The sequence below is a fragment of the Dermacentor silvarum genome, chromosome 1 (genome assembly GCF_013339745.2).
Source record: "Dermacentor silvarum isolate Dsil-2018 chromosome 1, BIME_Dsil_1.4, whole genome shotgun sequence".
In the NCBI taxonomy this organism is placed as follows: Eukaryota; Metazoa; Arthropoda; class Arachnida; order Ixodida; family Ixodidae; genus Dermacentor; species Dermacentor silvarum.
This window is the reverse complement of record NC_051154.1, coordinates 207,346,783-207,370,101: the sequence shown is the minus strand read 5'-3', so window position 1 is coordinate 207,370,101 and position 23,319 is coordinate 207,346,783. Positions and strand designations below refer to the sequence as shown.

Below are 23,319 nucleotides of genomic sequence, written 5' to 3'. Positions count from 1 at the left end.
AAAATAATCAGATAGTGACCGCACCGAGGAACTTTACTGAGTCAGAAACGGAACAAGCCGCTGCTTCAAAATATTTGCCAAATAAAAAAAAAAAGCAAGAGCAAAACACACTAATCCTGATTCAATTCATGAGCGGAAAGTTTGGATACCTTGGAATATGTGTTTAGACATAGCTTTATCAGCTCCGAAAGCGCTTTTGCATGTTCTCTGAAGCTGTGGCCAAAGCTTCGTGTCGTCCACCCAGTCACCATCTACAACATCTCCTGAAACAGAGGTTTGCTAAGCCGCACCGGCGTCATACACATCCATTGTAAACACGGAGGCAACGGAGGCAGTTAAGGCAAGCAATGGACGCATCACCACGTGATCAAACATGGCCGCGCCTATGAAATCGCCGCGAAAAGGGTCAATTCTCCGACGCGCGCACATGGCTTCCTGCATGCACAGAACAATCTCCAACCCACACGCCGCTTTGAATGGCTGTTTGCGACCGACAGCGAAGTGGTGTGGGCACCTTTCTTTCTTCATGCGCACTGCATTGTGAGTCAGCGCAGTCGGCGCGACCAACGTGCGAATGAAGCAAGAGCCATCTCGACGTCGGGCACGTCAGAGCACGTTGGGCGCGTCCGGGCTGTTGTTCTCGCCAACGTCACGTAGTGTGTGCGGGCACGCATGCACGCGCTTACGCTATGTCGGACCATATCCGCACCTTAAGAGGCAATCGATGACACCCCGAGGGTGAACTCAGTTTATCAGGCGTGAAGGCGCTCGCACAGAGATCGGCGTGCTTGACAAATGGGACGTCTCCTTGTTCACAAGATGCCGCCGACAAAAACGAGTAAGGCACGGCTGGCGCCAGGAGGTCCAAGGTGTTCATGAGAAAAAATAACCATGGCAACTTCGAGACACCACACCCCTATGGAAAACAGCTAAGCTTGTGAGCGAGCTAGCTTTACTTCTACATGAGTACTACCACTGGTACTCGTGAAAAATATTTTTGAAGAATGCTGGTGGTCAAATTTTTGCGACAGGGCCATCACCCTGTCAACGAGGGGCGATGCAGAAATCCGAGGGGTGGTGGGGGGGGTCAGGACATACGGACATCCTCCCTGGATTCGTGCCTGGGCATGCATTTAGCCTCTGCATGCCCTCTGGGAGATGTGAGTGCAATGGTGCCCTGCTTTTCATTAGTGGTTTTCATTGTTTTTCATTTTTTCTGCAGCAAGTCTACACACTCAACCAATATGGTTGCACGTGTTCTTTGTTTGTCAGCATTACCAGCTTCTGTAAAGTTGGCATAGTTCTGCTGCATATTTTGCACCATTCACGACGTGAGCAGGCAGTAATGGCGGAAACAACTTGCTCCACACTCTCTTGCACAGTTCATTTTGTACTTATGCACCCACTGGCATACACTTAGCCTCTGCAGGCCTTCTGGGAGATGCGAGTGCAATGGTGCCCAACTTTTCATCAGTGGTTTTCAGTGTTTTTCATTTTTTCCACAGCAAGTCTACACTCTCAACCAATATGGTTGCACATGTTCTTTGTTTATCAGCATCACCAGCTTCTTTAAAGTTGGCAGAGTTCTGCTGTAGATTTTGCACCATTCACGACATGAGTAGGCTGTAAGGGGGAGGGGTTGTTCTTTTGCCGCATAGTCTTCTGGGCTACTCGCAATGTTCTGTGAAGTGACATTTGGTGCATATGAGTCACAGTTACATACCCTATCTACAATTGTTGACTCAAGATGTCCAAGCACGTTCATGGTTTTATGAAAAAGTGTATGTAAATTTGTTCAAAAATTGTTTCTTTCCAGACCGTGCATGTGTTCTGCGTTGCTGAAATGACAATGTTATCAGTTGCATTGACGAGTGAATACTCCATCATGGACTGCTTGTCACAAGCCTTGAAGAATGCCACAGGAGTAGAGGCTGCCGACCAGCTGTTACTCACTGAAAGTGGAAAAGTCGCAAGCATCAAGTACATTAAAAACCACTGTAAGCGATTCCAGGTCTGTGAAAAAAAGCCTTTTCTCATCTGCTTACTGTTACTCATGGGGCAAAGATGTCTAATAACTGCACTGGCTTATTCACAGCTGAGCCTGTATATCAAACCTGAGTGTTTCAAACTGTTTTCTCTCTCGAACTGTAGGTGTAATAGTATGGACACACAGTATGCCACTCTGAAAGGGAACGCTCGCTTAGTATTTCAATATTGAGTACACTTGTTACAAAGTGCCAGAAATTTATTTTTTATGTGTAGATATGTGCCTAACATGTCACAGGAAGCACAATTTCCTTTTTTTTTTTCTTCACTCTCTCTGACAAACTTAAAAAAAATGCCTGGAGTTATATTCACTTTATCACTCGTTAAATGCTCCCCTTAGGATTGTACCATACTGAGCTCTTGCACATTTTGTATAGTAAAATATGCACTGTGCTGCATACTGATAGGGTATGCCTCACCATGCCCACTTCTGCTGTGAATTTCCTTCTTGAAAGATTTTCTGTGGCCGGGCTTCATCAGCTTAGTGTTGCAACGAGAAATACAAATTTTATTTTTATAGCATGAACATTAACTTTGTTGGGTAACATTTTGTAACGTAACATTTTTAAGTGATGGCCATTTTTATTGGCAAAAACTGAGAACAAGTTACCAGAAGAATTATGTCATGGTATACTATATATTCTCGTGTAAGGGCAGCACCCCCTTTTTTTTTTTTTTTCATAAATTTGAGGCCAGATTTTGTGGGTTTGTGGGTGGAAAAACCATCATGCCCACTGTTGTGTGCAATGACCTTGGAAGGCCTCTATATTAGCTTCATTTGTTACCCCATTTGTTGTCGCTGGCTCATAACCGTGGAGCTGGACCAGCCGGAGTCTCATTGACTGCAAAAATGCATTTTCAAGAAGCCATCCTCCGGCATGGGCTCAGACGTAAGGTTGCCCAATGAAAAAACTATGGGAGTTTTCACTTAAAACGATGGTGCTCTCGCATGTTTCAGCCAGTGTGGGAGCAATGAAAGCTCACTGCAAAAGCGCATGTAGTACCATATCATGGGCTCAGACGTAAGGTTGCCCAATGAAAAAACTATGGGAGTTTTCACTTAAAACGATGGTGCTCTCGAATGTTTCAGCCAGTGTGGGAGCAATGAAAGCTCACTGCAAAAGCGCATGTAGTACCATATCATGGGCTCAGACGTAAGGTTGCCCAATGAAAAAACTATGGGAGTTTTCACTTAAAACGATGGTGCTCTCGAATGTTTCAGCCAGTGTGGGAGCAATGAAAGCTCACTGCAAAAGCGCATGTAGTACCATATCATGGGCTCAGACGTAAGGTTGCCCAATGAAAAAACTATGGGAGTTTTCACTTAAAACGATGGTGCTCTCGAATGTTTCAGCCAGCGTGGGAGCAATGAAAGCTCACTGCAAAAGCGCATGTAGTACCATATCATGGGCTCAGACGTAAGGTTGCCCAATGAAAAAACTATGGGAGTTTTCACTTAAAACGATGGTGCTCTCGCATGTTTCAGCCAGCGTGGGAGCAATGAAAGCTCTCTGCAAAAGCTCATGTAGTACCATATTTTCCGGTTTACGAGGTCTGTAGAAAAAGTATCCGACCTTTGGCCGAAGGAAAAAAAACTGGCATAACTGGAGCGTTGGAAACCTAATCACCCTCAAAGTAGTCTCCTTGTGACTCCACACCTTTCTCCCAGCGGTGCTGCCATTGTTGAAAGCATTCCGAGAAGGCCTCTTTCGGAATGGAGTTCAGCTCAGCTGTCGTTGCAGCCATAATGTCTTCTCTTGTCTGAAATCGCGCTCCTTTCAATGGCCTCTTGATTTTGGGAAACAGCCAGAAGTCGCAGGGGGCCATATCAGGAGAGTAAGGAGCCTGCCCCTGCGGTTCAATGTGTGAATCAAGTCTGAATCAAGTGCGAGGAATGTGCATGAGCATTGTCGTGATGGATGCGCCAATTTCCTGTTGACCACAACTTTTGTCTCTTGCGCCGCACAGCATCACATAGGCGACGGAGGACATCCCTGTAGTACTCTTTGGTGATTGTTTGACCCTGTGGTGTGTACTCGTGGTGTACCACATCGCGGGAGTCAAAGAAAGCAGTCAGCATCACTTCGACGTTGCTACGCACTTGGCGGGCCTTCTTTGGTCTTGGTGACGTGGAATGCTTCCACTGTGACGACTGGGATTTGGTTTCCAGGTCGTACCGTACGCCCAAGACTCGTCACCAGTGATTATGGTGTTCATGAAGTCGGGGTCACTGTTTGTGGAATCCAGCATGTCCTGTGAGACTTCAACACGAAGTTGCTTTTGCTCCACCGTGAGCAGCTTCGGCACAAATTTTACCGCAACTCTCTTCGTAGCCAAATCTTCGGTCATAATGGAATGTGCAGAAAAAGTGCTGATGCCCACCTCTTCCGCAATTTCTTCGGTAGTCACACGACGGTCCCGCATCACCACAGCGTTCACTTCGGCAATGACCTGGTCATTTCGGCTTGTTGATAGCCGATCGGAGCATGGCTCGCTCTCTACTGATGTGCGGCCATCTTTAAACTGGTTGTACCACTCCTTAATCTGTGTGCTGCTCATAGCATCGTCACCGAAAGCCGTCTAAATCTTCCGAATGGTTTCCACTTGGCTGTCACCCAGTTTCTGGCAAAATTTGATGCAGTAGCGCTGCTCCAGTCGCTCCGTCATTTTCCTTACAATAAAAAAAACTGACGAGAGCACTGCGCATTACCTCACTCAAACGCTGCGTCCCAGCGACTGACGCTATCAGCAGGCGGGAAAAAATTCGCACATGCGCACGAAGGTTCAAGGTCGGCTGATGCAACGCGCTTGTTTCATATCGATCAGGTGTTCGCAAAAAAAAATAGGGTCGGATACTTTTCTAACAGACCTTGTATAATTCGCACCTTTGTATAAGTCGCACCCCCCTCGAAATGGCAGTTTTTCCGAGAGAAAAAAAAATGGATATAAGTCACACCGGTGTACAAGACGCACCTGTTCATTCGGTAAGCAATATATAAAAACATTAGTGACGTTTCACTTCATGCAAGCGGGTCACATGCATGCGTATGGGTGTCATTCCTGTATAATTGCGATAGTAATGATATGGACACTCCAGGTGCATTTCTGCCGTCATCGCTGCAATGTTCCGTATAAAGTCCAAGGGCGATAACATCATCCCCGCGTGCCATATGCTGTATGTGCTAGTGAAAGCGTGCAACGGTGAGCCGAATCGCGCACAAGGGAGGAAAGCGGAAAGGCAGCGTGGGAGGGACGAGGGCTGGCTTGTACTCTGATAGCAATTGCATAGTTTGCGCGGCGGTGCGCGCCGTATCTTGAAAGCGATCTGCAGATGCGATGACTTCGAGGTCGGTCGACTCACGGTCGGCCTGCCGCTGCTTGCGGTGCTGCTCCGTCCTTCTCGCACTGCGCTCAGCAACTCGATCACAAGAAGAACCGGGTATCTTCATAGTGCGCACACAACCCGTAGCAACTGCCAGAGGAGGTCAACCCAGCACGCTTCACGTAGCCATAGCATTTAATACAATTTTGATGGCAGTTTTTCCGGAAAAAAAAACACATATATGTCGTGCCGTTCTATAAAACACACTGACGAAAATTTCAGGAAAAAAAATGCATCTTAAACACCGGAAAATATGGTACTTATGAAGCGCAGAGCTCATAGGCAACCCAGCATACATGCATTGCGCGAACATGTACACGCAGCACTGCAGGACAAACGGCGGGGCACTGGGATACGAATTTTGCCAGTGCTTAGTTGACATTTGCGGAAACAACCAAACGGAAGACCACTGCAGCTCTCTGCTGTACCGATATGGTGTTGTTAGGTGAAGCCTTCCTCATATGCAGGCTTTGATGTCCTGTCACGCGTTAGGTTGCTCGATGAAAAATAAAATTGCTCAAGTAATCACGCAAAATGTGTATGGGATGTTGCAGTTTAACATTGTGGGGTCTCACACATGCTCTTGGGACAAAGGAACAACAACACAGTAGTGCAAACAATCAAAAGGGCATTTATAGCACCTTTCATACACTAATGCACACTAGCCGAATTACAACCAATAGAACATTCACATGGGCGCGCGACAAATCAAGTAAGTCCGACTCACCGTGACCCGATAGCGAGCGAATACGTTCACCCCATGCAATGACACCATCGCCTAGTCATTCACGTCTACGGTCACGCGAACGGTGGCGCGTTCGAACGATCCGTGTTCGTCCATACCGGTGCCCTGCTCCGAGCCACGCAAGACGTCTCGCGAAGCGTGGATCGGCGCACGCACGGGACGTCGGCGTCGCTCACCGATCCCAACCCAAAGAGAGAGCGCCTTCGACCTTTTTCTCCCAAGTCACCCCACCGTTCGGTGGCGTTAGCATCGCGACACTCGCGCCATCTCTCGCAATGCACCGCAACCACCACGACCGCCGCTGGCACTTAGCCACGCGGTGAAGCCGGATTACAGGAGACGCATGAGAGTCGCGCATCCCCACAACATCTCTGTACATAAAAGCACAGAAAGACTTGCGTGCATGTGTGCACACATGACAATGCACAGTTGTAAATCAATTAATTTAATTATGGGGTTTTACGTGCCGAAACCATGATCTGATTATGAGGCACACCGTAGTGGGGGACTCTGGAAATTTGGACCACCTGGGGTTCTTTAACGTGCACCTAAATCTAAGTACATGGGTGTTTTCGCATTTCGCCCCCATCGAAATGCGCCGGGATTAACGCACAGATGTATTACAGTCAACGAACGAAAATTTTTGGGCATGCCTGATAAGGATATATAACAGCGCATAAAAAACCAGGGTATGTGGTGGCGCCGCGAAGGCGTCCAAATTATCAGTAAAACTGCAATTTGGGCGAGTCATTGATTCATTTTAATATACAACAGGACACAAAAACCAGGACAGATAGGAAGAACAACACATACCACCAGTGCTGGTGGTGTGTGTCATTCTTCCTATCCGTCCTGGATTTTGTGTGCTGTTATATATTGAACGTTGTTGTGTGTGTCGTTCTTCCTATCTGTCCTGGTTTTTGTGTGCTGTTATATATTGAAATAAGAATCACTGACTCGCCCAAATCGCAGTTTTAGTGATAATTTGGACACCTTCGCGGCACCACCACATACCCCATGCTAACAATGTATAAGGACGTCTGAAATTTCGGATGCTGAAACCCTTTAATGTCCAATTTTTCAGACTTTGCTGTGACCGCAGGTTCATAATGGCACTGATTGAGGCCACCACCGCTGCCATTTTGATTATCTCACAGCCTGAAGCCAGTACTCTCGCTCACCAATCTGCTGGCAGCCGTAGCCAGCCGCAACCACCAGGACCAGGGCCACTGTGTTCTCTGCAATGCTTGGCTTAGCTGCTTCGACATTCGTTAACAAGCTTCCAGCTGTTCGGTGCCGTGTTTTTCATTCAAAGGAAAAACACTGTGAGCTATGCCAGCGGCTCTGTCTTTAGCATTCTCACCGGTGACTTAGGCCACTTTATAGTCGGATGCCGCGTGCGCGTCAGCCAGCATCGTTGGAGGCTGGCGATGCCAGGTTCGTCACGTTAGGGTGGTGTGAACACCAACCCCTCTACAGTGGAACCTCGGTCAAACGATTATGCATATGTTTTTCGGGTTGATACGTTTTTTTTTCCCCCCCCCCCCAATAATACGATTTAGTTGGATAATATGTTGGATGATATGATTTTCGGATGATATGCTATATTTTACGGTTCCAGTGAAGATCGTATCAACGAGATTCCACTGTATAGTTCAATGTGTGCACCGGGCCGTGCCGCCTAGGCGCATGCACATTTTATACGAAACTAGGAGTTTCAGGATGATATGAAACTGTGAACTTACTGCACGTACCACCACCTAGGATTTTTCTACCCTCCTAGGCCGCCGTCAGCCCATCTTGCTCGACGAGATGGACGAGACGTGGACACAGTGCATTCTGGGTGACGAGGCGGGCGCGAAATCCAGCATATCGCGTCTCGATGCTGGCTGCAGCCGGGGCACGCTGACTGACGCCGTAAACATCGGCCACCCCTTGCGCCGTACTATAGAGTGCTGCGCTTTCGCTGGCGTGGTGTCGCCGTGCCGAGCACGCTTGCACGTCAACGCTTCGTCAGACTATAAAGTGGCCTTTAGAAGGGTGGAAAGCATGGCAACGGTCTAAGAAGCATTTCGTAGTGCCAGTTCCTAAAGTCAGCTTTGCCGCAATGCAGCGATGTTGCACGGTCAGGCATGTGCAATTTATTGCGGCGAAGCATAACAAGAGTGGAAAGGGGCCACTGTTGGGGGACCTAGTATGTGTTCCTTAATTATACACACACAACCACCATCTCCTGTCACAGTACGAGTACCAAGACACCTAATAAGCATAGTGGCAGACCTTTAGAGCTATTTTGGAGGTGGCTGCGGTGATTTCGGCCCTTGAGGACTAAAAGGCATGCATTTGTTTTTTCGGACATATTTGCAGTCCCTAGGGAGTCCGAAAAATTCGATGTCTGTAGAACGACTGCATGGCCAGAAAGTGTGATGGTACAAACTTCGGGCTGTTAGGAAACAAATTTTGTGATGACGCCAACAGCTTATCTCAGCTGAGTCTATGAGCTTTCCGCCAAAAGCTTATCAACTTCGATTATAACCGAAGAGGAGACCTATAGGCTTCTGTGTACTGCATCGGTACCCCAAAGCGATACCGCTGCACAGCCACCGCAGGCAAGGTGCACTCGTATGAAAAGGGAGTGTGGCTGACGCAGAAATATTTTTTTTCCTTAAATGTTTAGGTCAGAATTTAGTGGTGCTGCTCTTACACAAGAATATATACAGTATTCTCTGTTATCGTTTGTGCCTACTGCAAATGTATTGATAATAAGAGACTGGGGACCTAAAGATGAAAAATAAATTATTTTAGAGCACTGCATTGCCACAATCTGAGAAAATAATACACAACCTCACGTGTTTTGGTTTAAAAGGACACTAAAGGCAAATATTAAGTCAACATGGACTGCTACAATAACATTCCAGAAACCTCGCAGCACTTCTTTCGTGCCAAGAATAGACTAGGTCCAGATAAAATCTGTCACGAGCAAGGCGGTGTGATGCTGCTTACATCACCATCGCGGCCGACTCTCTTTACGACCATCGGTGAGTAAAACGCACCCAAGAGCCGGCGCTACGGTTTCTTGCATAAAATGTGAAAGTGCAACTAGAAACCAAGCAAACTCATCACATGGATGCCACATTTTCTGCTGCTTGCAGTTAGTGAGAGCTTCGCAAGCCAGAAAAACTGGTGCAGCACTATGCGATACCGAAATTACCACAATATGAGTGCAGGCGGCGCAGGGTTGAGCGAAAACAAAGCCTTTTGACTACCCTTGTCGTACTAAAGGGTAACGTCAATTGAGTTCTTTTTTTATAAGAAACAAATAGAAGTGGATAAGTAGCATTTTCTTTGGGCTTATAATGCAATGCTATGATCTTTTTATCAGTACTAGTGACAGACTTATAATGGGCGTTACGATGTCAATGGGCTAGTATTAGTATGTCCTGGTAGTCTCAAATCGTGTCCCACATTTACCTCAGTTGCTTACTAAAGCGCTTTTCTCAATAATATTGACACCTTAGACATTTTCCAGCATTAATCCATCACTTTAGCTCGACTTAATATTTGCCTTCAGTGTCCCTTTAGTCTCTGCTTGAACCACTGTCACATAATCAATGTAGTACTCTTAAGCAATTGAAGTAGACAAGACATTAATACAGCAGTTTTTTGTGGAGTTCCTTGTAATAGAGCACATATCAGATGCACTAAGTTGGAATAATGGGGATTCTCTTGTCCCTCTACATGTTATTCCTGTGTCATGTTTTCAAATGTATAACAAATTGTTTGAGCATTTGTATTCAGAGTGATGAGCAAGGCTTTTGAAACTCAGTTGTTTTTATATCTCATAGTTGTTTCTATACTTTTCTGTTAGATTACGTCAGCTTGGCCAGACAGCATTCTGTCAGACCTCGAGATTGAAAATTGATTTTATATCATAGGATTCTAATATATTGCAAGAAGCCTTCAAATTTGTGCAATCTAGTGGCATTGAGGTTGAGCTAAGATGTTGCTGGTCATTTAATCGAGTGCTCTAGGATGCATAACTGAAGACATCTAATGCACTACATTTATAAAGTTTGCAGGGTGCTAATTTCCTAAAACAGCTTTCTCTCTCTCTCTTATTAAGCTTTAAATTTTTCATTATGCTCACTCCCTGCTTTTTTATAGTTTTTCTCCCCTCACTTTTATTAACAGCAAAGCTGTTTAAGCCAGCTGTAATTTGTGGTGCGTAGTCGTGGTAGCCAAGGCAACCCGGAGGATAAGGAGGAGAAGACCGCGGGGTAGTGCACACGGTCTCCTCCTCGCCAGCTCCCTGCCTTCCCGACCCCTGCCTCTCTTCTCTCCGTGGCACGCTGAGCCAGGAGGAAAAAAAAAAGGTGACGTTTGGCGTCGGCAAGCAGCAGCGTTCTTGGCACTGTGCCAACCTTGGTTAGCCTGCTTGTGTTTGTGGCATGCCAGGAATGCTGTCGCTCGTAGGCACCGACGCGTCCAGCGCTAGTCGCGCGAAATGTCGCCAACGCATTTGGCGTCGGAAAGCGACAGCGTTCTTGGCAGTGTACCAAACTTGGTTAGCCTGCCTGCGTTTGTGGCATGCCAGGAGGGCTGTCGCTCGTAGGCACCCACGCGTCCAGCGCTAGTCACGCTAAATGTCGCGAAAGGGAAGGTACCTCCGAAAAATGATCACTCGAGAATACCTTCCTACATGCTTAGTTAAGTTAAACCAAGTTGAGACCTAGCAGCAACCAAGTTCATACCTAGCAGTAGCAGCCAGTAAGCTTCGCTGTGCCTAAGCTTTGCACGACCGAGTGCAAACTTGCCTGATTTTTTTTTTCCTTTTTTCTTTATTTTTTCATTCTTTTTTGCATTTTTTACTTTGTGCAGGAAGCTGGAGCGGTGATGTTTTACCTCATTGACACTTCTGGTGATACTGACAAGTATGAAGAGTCACTTTGGCTTCCACAGTTGTTGCAAGAGTGCACAACTCGGCTCTCGGACAACCGCACCTATTTGAAGAGCATTGAGATCAGGCGGGAGTGGGCTTTGGCAGCCCACACTGTGCGCCAGTCAGTGCACATATTTCAGAATGTTGCACGTGCCTTCCGCAGCTTCCAGTGAGCATTATTCTTTCTTGTTTCTCCCCTGCCTTCCAGGTACTGCACAAGAACCACATGTGCGACTGTGGAATAATGTAACAGTTGCCAAAGTTTGAATTTAAACTCAAGTACAACTTCATTAGAAGAAACTGCAGTGGGTTTTGAAGAATTGGAATCCCGTATTTAATAATGGTAACACATTTAAAGGCTTGGCTGGCATATTGTTTTAGGCATGAAATGCTTCTTTGCCCCATTTAGGTTAGTTTCAAGGTGAAAATCCAGAGCCCACATATAATGTAATTGAGAATTTAAAAGTCAATGGAATCTATTGGAAGCCAACACCATTCACCTTCACCAATCATCTGAGTAAGGGAACACTGCTTGGTAGAAACACGGAGGGAGTGTGGAAAGCCTGCACCACAGCACAGCACACAGGTCTAACTTGTTTGCCATGTCACCTAAGACAATTTTCAATGCAAATTGTCTTGAATAAAGAGGGAAGAAGAACCTGACATCCTTGTATGCTCACCGCTTAGGTGCAACCCAATAACCCAATGGCATACAGCAGCATATTTTGCATAGGGTTGTCACATACACCGAAGCAGCCTCGCAAAGCCATGTCATGCACACATGTGTCTGGGAGACAACTGCAAGTACTAGTAAGACTTTGTAGATATAGGCAGTGTTGGCATCATTTAGAGCATGTTAAAATGGTATTTGTATGCAAATGACAAAGTAGGATAGAGACCGGATTTAAAGGAGTAGTCGTGTCACTATCGATTTTTTCACATAAACCGCAAGGGGCACATTAGGCACTGTTCGGTTTATGTACGTGCACAAACATTTCAGGTCTAATTATTCCTAAAACTATTTTATCTGAAGCTGTTTTTATGAAAAATTCTTATAAAAATTTTATGTGGAAAGTTGGCTTCTTCTCTAAAAGTAAAATGCACTCAATAAGCGTAGCGATGCCTGGAGTGACGCTGGCAACCATATGCTTGCCCCGTTTTTTTTTTTTTTTTTTTTTTTTTTTTTTCCGCTGTGGCACAGCCACTGATTTTTGCTTTTCTTGCTGTAATAGTGTGGCCTGACCACAGCATTTTGTTCCCGGTCATTTCGCGCATACTTAGGAAGCACGACGGGACACAACCATGACATGACACACACTCAGTAAACCTCGCAGTAAACAAGAGAAGGATGGATCTGTTTGTACAATTGATGGGCACTCTGGGTCGAGAGTATAGGGAAGCCCTAAGCATAAATGTGATCAAGCATTGCTTTAATTAAGTTCTGTAATAGAGCCAGAATTGTTACACTTACAATCTAGAGTAAATAAAGACAAATGAAAGTTAACTTCAGTTCTATGTCAAGCACTGTGGGAACGAGAGTACTCGCTTCAGCCGCCATGGGATATTATCGAACTCCCTTCACCAATAGCTCCATTGAACTCTCTTAGTGGAAGGAAGGGTGGTACCGAGTGCATCGCCTTCGAAATAAAGATGAAAAAGTTAAAAGGAATTTACGGGTGCCCGTGTGACACGGGCATGACACTTATATAGTAGTGAGCATAAGCATAAAATAGTTCCTTAGTTAAACATCCTTAGCATACTTTTTATAGGCCTTCTACTATGTAAGAATTGATATACAGGATGATTCAGCTAACTTTATCCCAAGGATTAAAACTATGCTGAAGGACTTTAGAAGGACATCACCAAATGCATGTTTTTGGCTTTTGTATGGAGCAAGTCACAGTATTTTTTATATTCTGCCTAATTGCACAAATACTCGAGAATAATTAATCAACAATGCAAGTATTAAAACAAGGGCAAAACTTTAAATGAGAAAGTTGTAGAGCGTTCTAGGAAACCTCTAATTCAGTAGCTTGCACCTTCCAACTTGTTACGTAATAATTTTTTCTGCATCTTATAGACCATTTCATAGGGCGAGGAGGAAAGGGCGGGCCAAGCCTTTCCTCCTCTCTGGCTTGTGCGAGCTGGCGTGGCGCGGCTTGAATGTGTTGCCGGCCGTTCGCTGCGGAACGATTTGGAGGTGTTTTAGATAGTTTTGAGTGCAATTTACGGGATGTCAGTTCTTACGAGGTTGTCGAACAACCACTGTGTAGCTTTTAGATGCAGCAGTAGCTACAGTATCTGGAAATTTCTCTTGGATGTGCAAAAATGCGACGCGTATCATCAGCCGCGATGTGTGTGTGTGTTGAGAACTATGTTGGATGTATTGGTTTTCACTCGACGAAGACTTGTTGTAAAACATTTGCATCAGCCACCGGCAACGTTCTCACGCATTTGAAGTCTAGTAAACTTCAAATCACTATGTCTACGTTAGCCTCCTGCAAGAGGCCGAAGGCTTTGCTCAACACAGCGAGCACTGCGATTCGCAAACCAACAGGATACACACAAGCTTCGATCGGCATTGCCTTTTTGCCCTGTAAGGCACAATATACAAAGGGGATCGCATAAAGAGAATCCAACAGCTATATGTAAGGACACAATTTCCGTAAGATGGGTGAATGCGTCTAGATGACTGAACTTACGAGACTGAAAGAAAAAAAAGAGTTTATATGTTCTCCTTTTGCGGCAAAATAAAACAGAACACGGAATAACGACGCAATAAGACTTTGAATGGTCGTGTCGCATGCTTGGACCACTTGGACCATGTGCTATATGGAGCAAAGAGATCTATAACACAGCGTTTAGTACTGCCTCGGACGCTCGTGTAGTCTGCAGCTGGTCGTTCGACCACTCAAAAAGTGTGATTCACACTGTACGGTAAGCGGTTATTATTAACCAAACTATTTTATTTGGGGGCGGAAACCTTGCCCAACAAACAAAGCAGTCGCCCACTATATCTACAGATAACAACTTGAACGCTTGTCAAAGTAAACAGCACAATTTATTCGCCAGCAGAACGGTACCCACGTTGTTAGGATCGTCAAATGTTTCGTAACTACTCGTTGCAGCTAAACCAGAGCTTAGAATTACAGTGCTGAGAATGCTGCAGTAAGGTAACATTTGTGAAACTAATTTTCACAAATACCTAACTGATATTCGAGGCTGATTGTAAGCACAAACGTGCACACCTCATGCTGGTTGTCTCCGTCCGCCCTAACGCCAGCAGAAACTCCAGCCGCTCAATTACTTCAGACTTAAATTCCTTCACTACGCCTCACAGGACCATTCCCCACATATAAGACGCTAATGCATGCTAAATAGACTGCGGGAGAGTGAATAAATTCACCAGAAACTGCCGCCGAGTGTATACCACAGCATACATACATACACAGCATACGGGCGTTCGCGCAAGCCAGCATGCCAACTGCCCATAGATGGCGCCACTGCCTACGTAATGGCGGCACCCATGATAAAACGGTCTACAGAAAGCCCACAAAATATTTAAAAAAAGGCATGTGACATGCCCACTTGTGCACCGCCACGATTGCAGTGCTTTCAAACGTGCTGTGCATGAACAAACAGCGCATTTAACCTGGTGTGATGCCTGATCTGCTTATCGCTAACATGAACCGCCGCGAAGAGAGCACATCACTGGAGTAAATCAAGTAGTCAACACCTCTGTCGCTGCTGCCCTGTCACCTTTTTAAGCAGCAGCATCCACTGTTCATTCATATGTGGCACGTTTAAGAACACTGCAATCGCGATGCGCAAGTGGGCTTGTCACGTGCGTCGTCTTTTTATTTCGCGGGCTTTCTTTAGGATACAGAGAAAGTGATAACGTAGCAAGCAGGAAGTTCAAACGAAGCTGCTTAATTAGGTGTTTTCTGGAGCGGTCTACAACTTTCTCATTAGAAGTTTTGCCTTAAATTTAATACTTGCGAAGTGATATTTCATGTTCGAATCAGTATGTTTTGTCCAGGCCGTTTGTCCGGGAAGCTGGGGTGCTGCAGGGTGGCATGCTTGGCTGTGCCCTTTTTATTGTAAGGGTGAATTCCTCATGCTCATCAGTTTCACAGAGTTTGTTTTGTTCTGTATACTTTGATGATGTGCAGTTGGGGTTTGAGTCGTGTGGCCTCACTGTCTGTGAGCGACCCCTTCAGCTTGGTCTGAGCAGAGTACCAAAGTGGGCTAATGAGTGTGATTTTAGGCTGAATCCTCAGAAAAACTCCTGCACCTTTCTTACAAAAAAGAGGGGCCTGGTCCAGGGGCCCAGTGGTGAGTCGCATGGACAGTGCATACGTCAGAACGTGACACACAAGTTTTTAGGCGTCATACTTGGCTTAAAACTGTCCTTCAAAGCCCACATCGGGTGTCCTGGAAACGGGTGCATTGGAAAAGGGTGCCTTAGGTATGGGTGCCTAAAAACAGTGGAACATTCTTAGGATTCTGTTGCGCACTGCATGGGGTGGTGACAGGAAGTGGCTCGTTAGCGTGTACAAGAGCCTTGTACGTTGACGCTTGGACTGCGGTGCCATGGTTCATCAGTCTGCTACTTGAGTGCCTTGAAGATGCTGGATCTGGTTCAGCATTTGGGTGTCTGTTTGGCCACGGGTGCCTTTTCAAGTCCAAAATGAAGTCTTATATGTATAATTGAATAAATGGTCACTCCAAAGAACGTACATATCAGCTTCACGTATTTCCTCAATGTGCATGCCAACAGGGAACATTCTTGTTACACAACTGTTAACAATTGGATGTGTGCTGCGCTTTTGTATAACCAACCCTCAGTGATACAGCCTTTTTCACTATGTGTGTGGACGCTTCACGAAGAAATGGGTGTATCACTTAACGAACACCACCCAATGTCTTCAGAAGCTGCTACCACTTAGGCCATGCCAGCTAGTAGAATGCGACACATCGTTTATCAGTCACAAAAAATGCTCCAGAGGCACTCGTTCGAATGTATTTTTGGGAACTTCAGTCGAAGTACTCTTGCAGATGCATTAAAGTCACATGCTGTCATATCTTATGCAGCTGTTGGTCCATCCTTCTCGAAATCTGACGTAATGTACCCCCAAACAAATATCTTTACTGCCAAGGCCTATGCAGTACTGTTAGCGGTAAAACACAATTAACAAATTTAAAGTATAAAAAACTATATTTATTGCAACGTGTTGTGAAAGCTTTGGCAGCACAAAAATCCTGTAATTACTGACATTCTGAATGCAAACAGAATGCAAGAACTTCAAAGGGCTTAGACTCCAAGAATGCCAGTTGGCCAAATACAGTACAATCCTGCTGCATTCCCTTGTAGCTCAGATGCAGCTCTGTAACCTAGGATTCAGGCAATCAGCTAGAACATTTTCATAGAATGAGTTGTCGTGTGCTGTTTTGACTGCAGGCCTTTGTACCATGTCTCGGCAGTGACTGCTAGCAGCAAAGGACTTCTTTACACAAGAGAAGTATTGAATACAGTGAAACCTTGTTGATGAGATTCTGCGTAATACGTTTTTCGGGATTATACTTTTTTTTTTTTTTTCGTTTCCCGGCCAATGTGTTTTCATGCAGTGGATACGATCACGTTTTCCCCTGAAATTGGATGATACGACTACGAACTGGTATTTCCGAAACTTGAAGCTTTATATTCAAGTGTACCAGATTAAATTACTTTCCAACGACCCACGAACAATGTGTTAAGAGCCGGCAACACGCGGAAACACACGCACTGCGTGCCGTGGGAGGGATCAGTCCTGGACCAATTTAAATTTCCGCACACCCCATCGGGGAACTGGTGTCATGCGGACCCGCCCGACCGCTATTTAGTCACTCGTAGTATTGTCTGCTGGTATCGGCTTTCACTCGCGCTTGTTTTGATTGGCTTTTCAGGCGAGATATTCATGCGGTCACGTGGCTGAATGAAGCGTCTGCCCTTGTCCACCAGTCGTATCGCTCATTTTCTCACGCTGCTCTACCGTGTTCCTTTAATTCTTGGCCTCGTGGTGCCGTTGCCTCTGCAGCTATGTCAAGGAAGCGCAAGGCGCTGACTTTGAAAGAAAAACTAGCAGTTAAGTGAGGAAACGGCGGCTTTGTTTTTTTATCTTTTAAAAGAACGTGTTTAAAGACTTTGAAAAAAAAAATAAAGTTCAGCAAAAACTGACGAGCTATTTTAAGGTTGCTCAATAAAAGTGTGTTGGCTGCGGTTCGTGTGATGTCGCGTGATGCTGCTCTGCGCACGTTATGCGAAGCAGTATCACTCAATGCCACAGGAAGCTTTGCTATAGTCTGATATAAGTCAAGAGAAATGCGGCTTTTCCCCGTCAAAGGACCTCCTTCCACCCAATGGTGTCGCTGCATGAATAAGACGTCGCGGCCGACCGCCTTACACCTTCGAGTAGCGTTGTTGGAGCCAGGTCTCTCTGAGTGCAACCGCACGCATAAGTAGTTCTGAAGGACGCATTTTTATTGAGCGAAAATAAAATGTAAGCTCAAATTCTTTATTTGCCCGTTACTACACATGAGGTGAAAGGGCTTATTTGTCAATTGGAGCAGTGAGTTGAATTCCAGTAAACTGCAGCGGCGGCTGTTTCCCGATGGCTCCGAGCAGTGACGCAGAAGACGAAACGCCAGAGCGATTATCGTTGCTGAGTGTGTTAAAAACACTGCTCGCAACACACAAATGAGGCTTTTCATGGAATTCATCTTGGGATATGACTGAACGGCACTAAAGTCTGCTTGAGAGAGCACGATCTCACTGACGACGCCGATGGGTAGACGCGAACAGCGGAGGTGATCATTTTGATAATACTCCGTAAGCGCGGAAGAATGCACTCTTTTTTTTTCTTCTTCTCCTTTTTTTTTTTTTTTTCATGACCGCGGCGCGAAAGAAACGGGTCATCGGCCGCGACGTCTTTTTTTTTTTTCGCGACAGCGACGTGATAGACACGTTGACACAGCGACCCCATTAGCTGGAAGGGGGTCCTTTGATGGAGAAAAGTCGCATTTCTCTTTACTTGTATCGGACTATAGCGAGTTTTTCACCAAGTAAGCCTGTTTTCTTACGTTTTGAGGCTTGCTTTGGATGATACGATTTTTGGATGGTACATTTTATTTTCTGGTTCCCGCGAAGATCGTATCAACGCGGTTCCACTATAACACACTTTTTTTTTCAACAGGGCACACTTGAGCTCGGGGATTCCTGCACTGCAGAAGGCATTGTCACGCATTCATGTCGACGTGAACAAGCTCACAGCTGTGATGAAGGTTGTGCATGACAGGCAAGTCACTTTGTCCTTAGTGGCATTGCTTCTCTAGCAGTGAGTAAATATGGTAAGGGAAACAAGTGAAAACTCGGGCAAGAAAATTTTCAAGAAAAATGTGGCATTTCTTGAAGCATGTCTTTAACAGATTTCTGCCTGTTTGTCATTGTTCATGGTTGGCTGTCATTTGAAACTAAAGCAACTTCTTAATTTGCAGAGATTTGGTTCTCAGCCTGCTCTTTTTCTTATTGTTATACATTGACTGTCACCTGGCACTTCATTTGTGTGTGCCTGCACCAGTTGTCCACTTTCGTGTTCGTACCTAATGTCCAAGACCACACCTTAGTAGAACTTGAATCTAAAAGCTGATGTTCATACTGTCTAATGAAGTGCACGTTCACGATTATACTCTTAAGCACACTAACATTTTTTTTCAGTTTCTTATATTTTTTTACTTCAAGTTATGTGCAATACTCTTTGGTTCTATGAGTGTGCTGTTGCTGCCTTCTTACTGTATTTGCATTCATGCTCTCATACTTTTATTATTTATAAAACAGCACTCTTGCACCAATGGCATCTCTCATAGCCTAGGTGTTGGTTTGGGCCTATTCAATCAGTCAATCAATGCCCAAGCCTTTAAGACACTCTTTTGAACATCATTCATTGTAGTGTCTGCATGCTTGTGCACATACATAAGCCTTCTGTAGTTCACGGACCACCGGCCGACGGCGAGATCTGCCTCTCGCACGGCACAAAGGAGTTCCCTGCGGCACAGTGACGTGACCACTCGGTGACTGAGGAGTGGTCGCGGCTACACTCTGGCATCGCCGGCAGCTTCACCGCTGCTAATCACTCGCCACCGATATCGTCGCTAGGCCTTTTCAGTTCACTTCGAATCTGTAGCAGACGGCGCTTCAGAACGAACCGCCGACGCTCCCAAGCAGCAATGTTTTGTTACCGTCGTTGCCGATTTACCCTCTCCTCGCAATAATTTCACACGCTGAAGAAAACATGCTGATATTTGCGGCGCCACCAGCTGCGATGCGAGCATGGCCGAGCCGCGGTTCGCTCTCCGCCGTCGGTAGCCATGCACTGCAGCTGAGCTTCACTTGTATCGGAACTCTCATTATTGTTAAACGTTTCACCGTGGACATAGTTTTTAATAAAGTGAACATTACGCGTCACTTTACTCTCGCGGACATAATTTTGCCTGGAATAGAAGCTGCATAACCAATGTTCGCGTCGCCGGTCGCGGCGACGCGCCGGTGCAGCGTCGATGCGCTTTCTGTAGTTCTTTTGGTGGTTTTGAGTAACGGTGGTGTTGAGGCCTGAGAGAGGTCAGGCTTTTTTTACTGTAGCAGCTACACGCTTAATACACCCGATAGTGCTTCATCATTGGGCTGCATTGTTCCTGAGCTATGCCAAGCTCAAGGATGACATCAGTCCTTAGATTCAGTTGTCCTGTGCCCTGAACATGGAACAAAATGTAGGAATGCATATCATTAGTGCAAAATTAACATGTTTAGTTTCCTTTGTTTCTTTTCTTAATAATAGCTACTGAGCACAATTGACCTTACATGCTTATACTAATAAAACCGGCTTCATTAAAATGGCATTACGTCTATCTCTCTCTCTTTGTCCTTTTTATTACCTTACCTCTCTCCCCCTCCCCCCTACCCAATATCATTCTTACAGTGCCTTGACATGTGACTTTCTAGTTTGCTTATCTTTACGTATGAATGTTGCTAACAGCCTGAAGTCTTTTTTCATCAAGCCTAAAGACAATGCAAAAATTTAAGTCATTCTTCTGTCATTCTTTTTTAGCTACACAACAGATGTGGAATACCTAAAGCATTGGAAGAAAAGCAAAGGTCAGTCAAAGCCACAAAGCCATTAATTCAGGTTAGGAGAGTCTGTTAGTCAAACTATAAATCATCCCCACGCTCAAAGTTATGCGTCTTTTCAGGTGGGTTGTACAGCTTCATTAATACGAATGAGCACTGAACCCAATTTTCTCATTAAGAAACTGGTTTGAGACATAGTAAGTAAACCCCTTGGTTTGCTAGGTCACATTAACGTGAACATCTGAGCCAAATTGTACACCTCTGCAGTGGAGCATAACACACACTATTTCACTCAAATTGCTGCTTGCCCTTCCTTGCATACTTAAATACCTGTCATCTTTTAGGTACTCATATGACATTATGTACAACCCAGCAGCTTATTGTCCAGTTATGCCACGTTCCTTCACACTCCTTCACATGTCTTGAGCAGTCATTTCCAGCTGACGAACAGTGAGCAAGGTGGCATAAGTGTGGCATAAAAATCATAGAAAGTGAATGCAAAAGAACAAAAAGGCAAACCATAGCAACACACACTGCCATGAAACGTGTGCGTAATCCTGAATGACACCGAGATACCCGAGGCATTCCGTACACTAGAACAAATATTGACAAGCTTTATTAGCAGGTAAATGCATAATTAGAAATGCAATAGCATTCTTCAAAGTGCTCGAATGTTACTATGCATAGTTAGAAGCACCGTTTTAATCTTCTCATAAGAAGTGGACAAGGTCATGGATTTCTGCACGGGCGGCTCTCCTGCAGTAGGAGCTCTCTGTCCTCTTTCATTGCACCAAGCTTTAGCTTTCACTATGCCACACAGTTTTAGTGTGATAGGAAAGGTGAAAGGGAGCAGCAAAATCGTCATCGATACTTGTGGGGATGCGCGACTCTCGCGCGTTCCCTGCTGTTGTTTTCTCCGCATAGCTCGCGTCTCCTGTAGTCTGGCTTCTCCGCGTGGCTAAGCGCTGGAGGCGGTCGTAGTGGTTGCGGCGCGTTGCGAGAGATGGCGCAAGTGTCGCGATGCTAATGCCACCGAACGGCGGGGTGACTTGGGAGAAAAAGCTCTTTGGCTTGGGATCGGCGACCCACACGCATGAACGCTTCGTGCGTGCACCGGCCCGCTTCGCGGGACCGTCTCGCGAGGCTGAGAGCAGGACACCGGTATGGACGAACACGGATCGTTCGAAAGCACTACCGTTCGCGTGACCGTACACGTGAACGACTAGGCGATGGTGTCATAGCATGGGGTGAACATATTCATATATGCTCGCTATCCGGTCGCGGTGAGTCGGACTTCCTTGATTTGTCGCGCGCCAATCTGCATGTTCTATTGGTAGTAATTCGGCTAGCATGTATTAGTTTATGAAAGGTGCAATAAATGCCCTTTTGATTGTTTGCACTCCTGTGTTGTCGTTCCTTTGTCCCAAGAGCACATGTGAGACCCCACAATACGCAAGCCAGTGCTGGCAGAGTGGCAGAGATAACTTGTGGGGCCTCACACATGCTCTTGGGACAAAGGAATGACAACACAGTAGTGCAAACAATCAAAAGGGCATTTATTGCACCTTTCATACACTAATACACACTAGCTGAATTACTACCAATAGAACATTCACATGGGCGCGCGACAAATCAAGGAAGTCTGACTCACCGTGACCCGACAGCGAGCGAATATGTTCACCCCATGCTGTGACACCATCGCCTAGTCGTTCACGTGTACGGTCACGCGAACGGTGGCGCGTTAGAACGATCCGTGTTCGTCCATACCGGTGTCCTGCTCTAAGCCTCGCGAAATGTTCGTGCACGTTGGTCGCCGATCCCAAACCAAAGAGGAACAGCCTTCTCCCTTTTGCGCCCACCTTACCCCCCGCCGTCAGGTGGCGTTAGCAGCACAACCCTAGCACCATCTCTCGTAATACGCTGCAACTCCGCCATCGTAAAGCTACACGGCAAAGCCGGATTACGGGAGCCATGCGGGGAAAACAACATCAGGGGACGCGTGAGAGTCGCGCGTCCCCACATACTCAAACATGTGTATCAAATTATGTGTCATGCGAGAAGTTAAAATGAAAGTCTAGCAGAGTGACACAACAATGGATGTATTCTATGAGAAATGAAGAAAGAAGAAAAGCTTTGGAGAATCATATTTTATGCGTCATAGCTCTGCTGATGCAAAGAACTCTATGGAAATTCCTGCAGGAGGAAATTTCAGTAGTCGTGGATACCTGTTCATGCCCAAATCATTTTTTTTTTCAACTTCATTTAAAGGTGTTTCAGGACCAGTTTATGTTAGTGTTTTTTTTACTCTGCTGTATTGTTCTTCTGCACAGTGGATGATAGTCAAAGGAATACATTCTGTGGATAGCTGCAGAGTTTTACAGAGCAGTGGTTCTGATGGTATTCCAGGTGCCACCTAGTGGCTGCCCCACCCAATCAAAATTAACAGTGAATGTCTGTACCTGGTTTGGCACATATCAATGGCTCGGTGTTTATCATAGTGCTGGTTGCATAGCTGGTTTGTGTTCAAATTGGCCCAGCATTTTCAGTTGCCATTCCACTTTCTTTATCCCCCCCCCCTTTTTTTTTAACCACTGCAGCTAAAGACCAACCAGAACAAAGTAGTTTGTTTTGACAATACCAACTGTTCATTTTTCAGAATTTAGGCCATTGTAATTTCTTTTGGGTACCTGTGTTCTCTTTGTTTTGTCTGTGCTTTTATAAACAGCTCTAGCTCCACCACCAGAGTGTCTGTAATAAATGACTAAATAATTAAAAATTTTTTATGTTGCTTGTGCAATTGGTTCAGTGCTCTGTATCAAGTTAAGTGTGCTTTTATGATGTCTCTACAGGTGGATCTTCGGCTGATACAGGCAGTTTGCTTAAACAATGGTCTGTTTGTGATGATCTGCTCAGCGATGTTTACAACCTGGTATGTCGGTTTGATTTCAAATTAAACAGACTTGAAGCAGAGCATGCCTCTGCCCCATATTCAGAGTGAAGAGCTTGAAGGGATACCACCTTAAGTACCTAGTAACTGTATACTAGTA

At 45.5% G+C, this 23,319-nt stretch overlaps 1 protein-coding gene and 1 pseudogene across 4 annotated transcripts in view; one reads left to right on the top strand and one right to left on the bottom strand.

The window, feature by feature from the left end:
- The window catches only part of LOC119436697 (inhibitor of nuclear factor kappa-B kinase subunit alpha-like), a 135,003-nt gene that overhangs the window by 72,275 nt on the left and 39,409 nt on the right, over positions 1-23,319 (top strand). For all 4 annotated transcript variants that reach the window (XM_049659705.1, XM_049659707.1, XM_049659712.1 and 1 more), the window contains 5 exons: positions 1,817-2,011; positions 11,052-11,281; positions 18,345-18,446; positions 20,253-20,299; positions 23,122-23,201. In XM_049659705.1, coding sequence (XP_049515662.1) covers positions 1,817-2,011; positions 11,052-11,281; positions 18,345-18,446; positions 20,253-20,299; positions 23,122-23,201 — 654 coding nt within the window. The remainder of the gene's footprint in view (positions 1-1,816; positions 2,012-11,051; positions 11,282-18,344; positions 18,447-20,252; positions 20,300-23,121; positions 23,202-23,319) is intronic.
- On the bottom strand, positions 3,955-4,883 carry LOC125941883 (protein GVQW3-like; annotated as a pseudogene).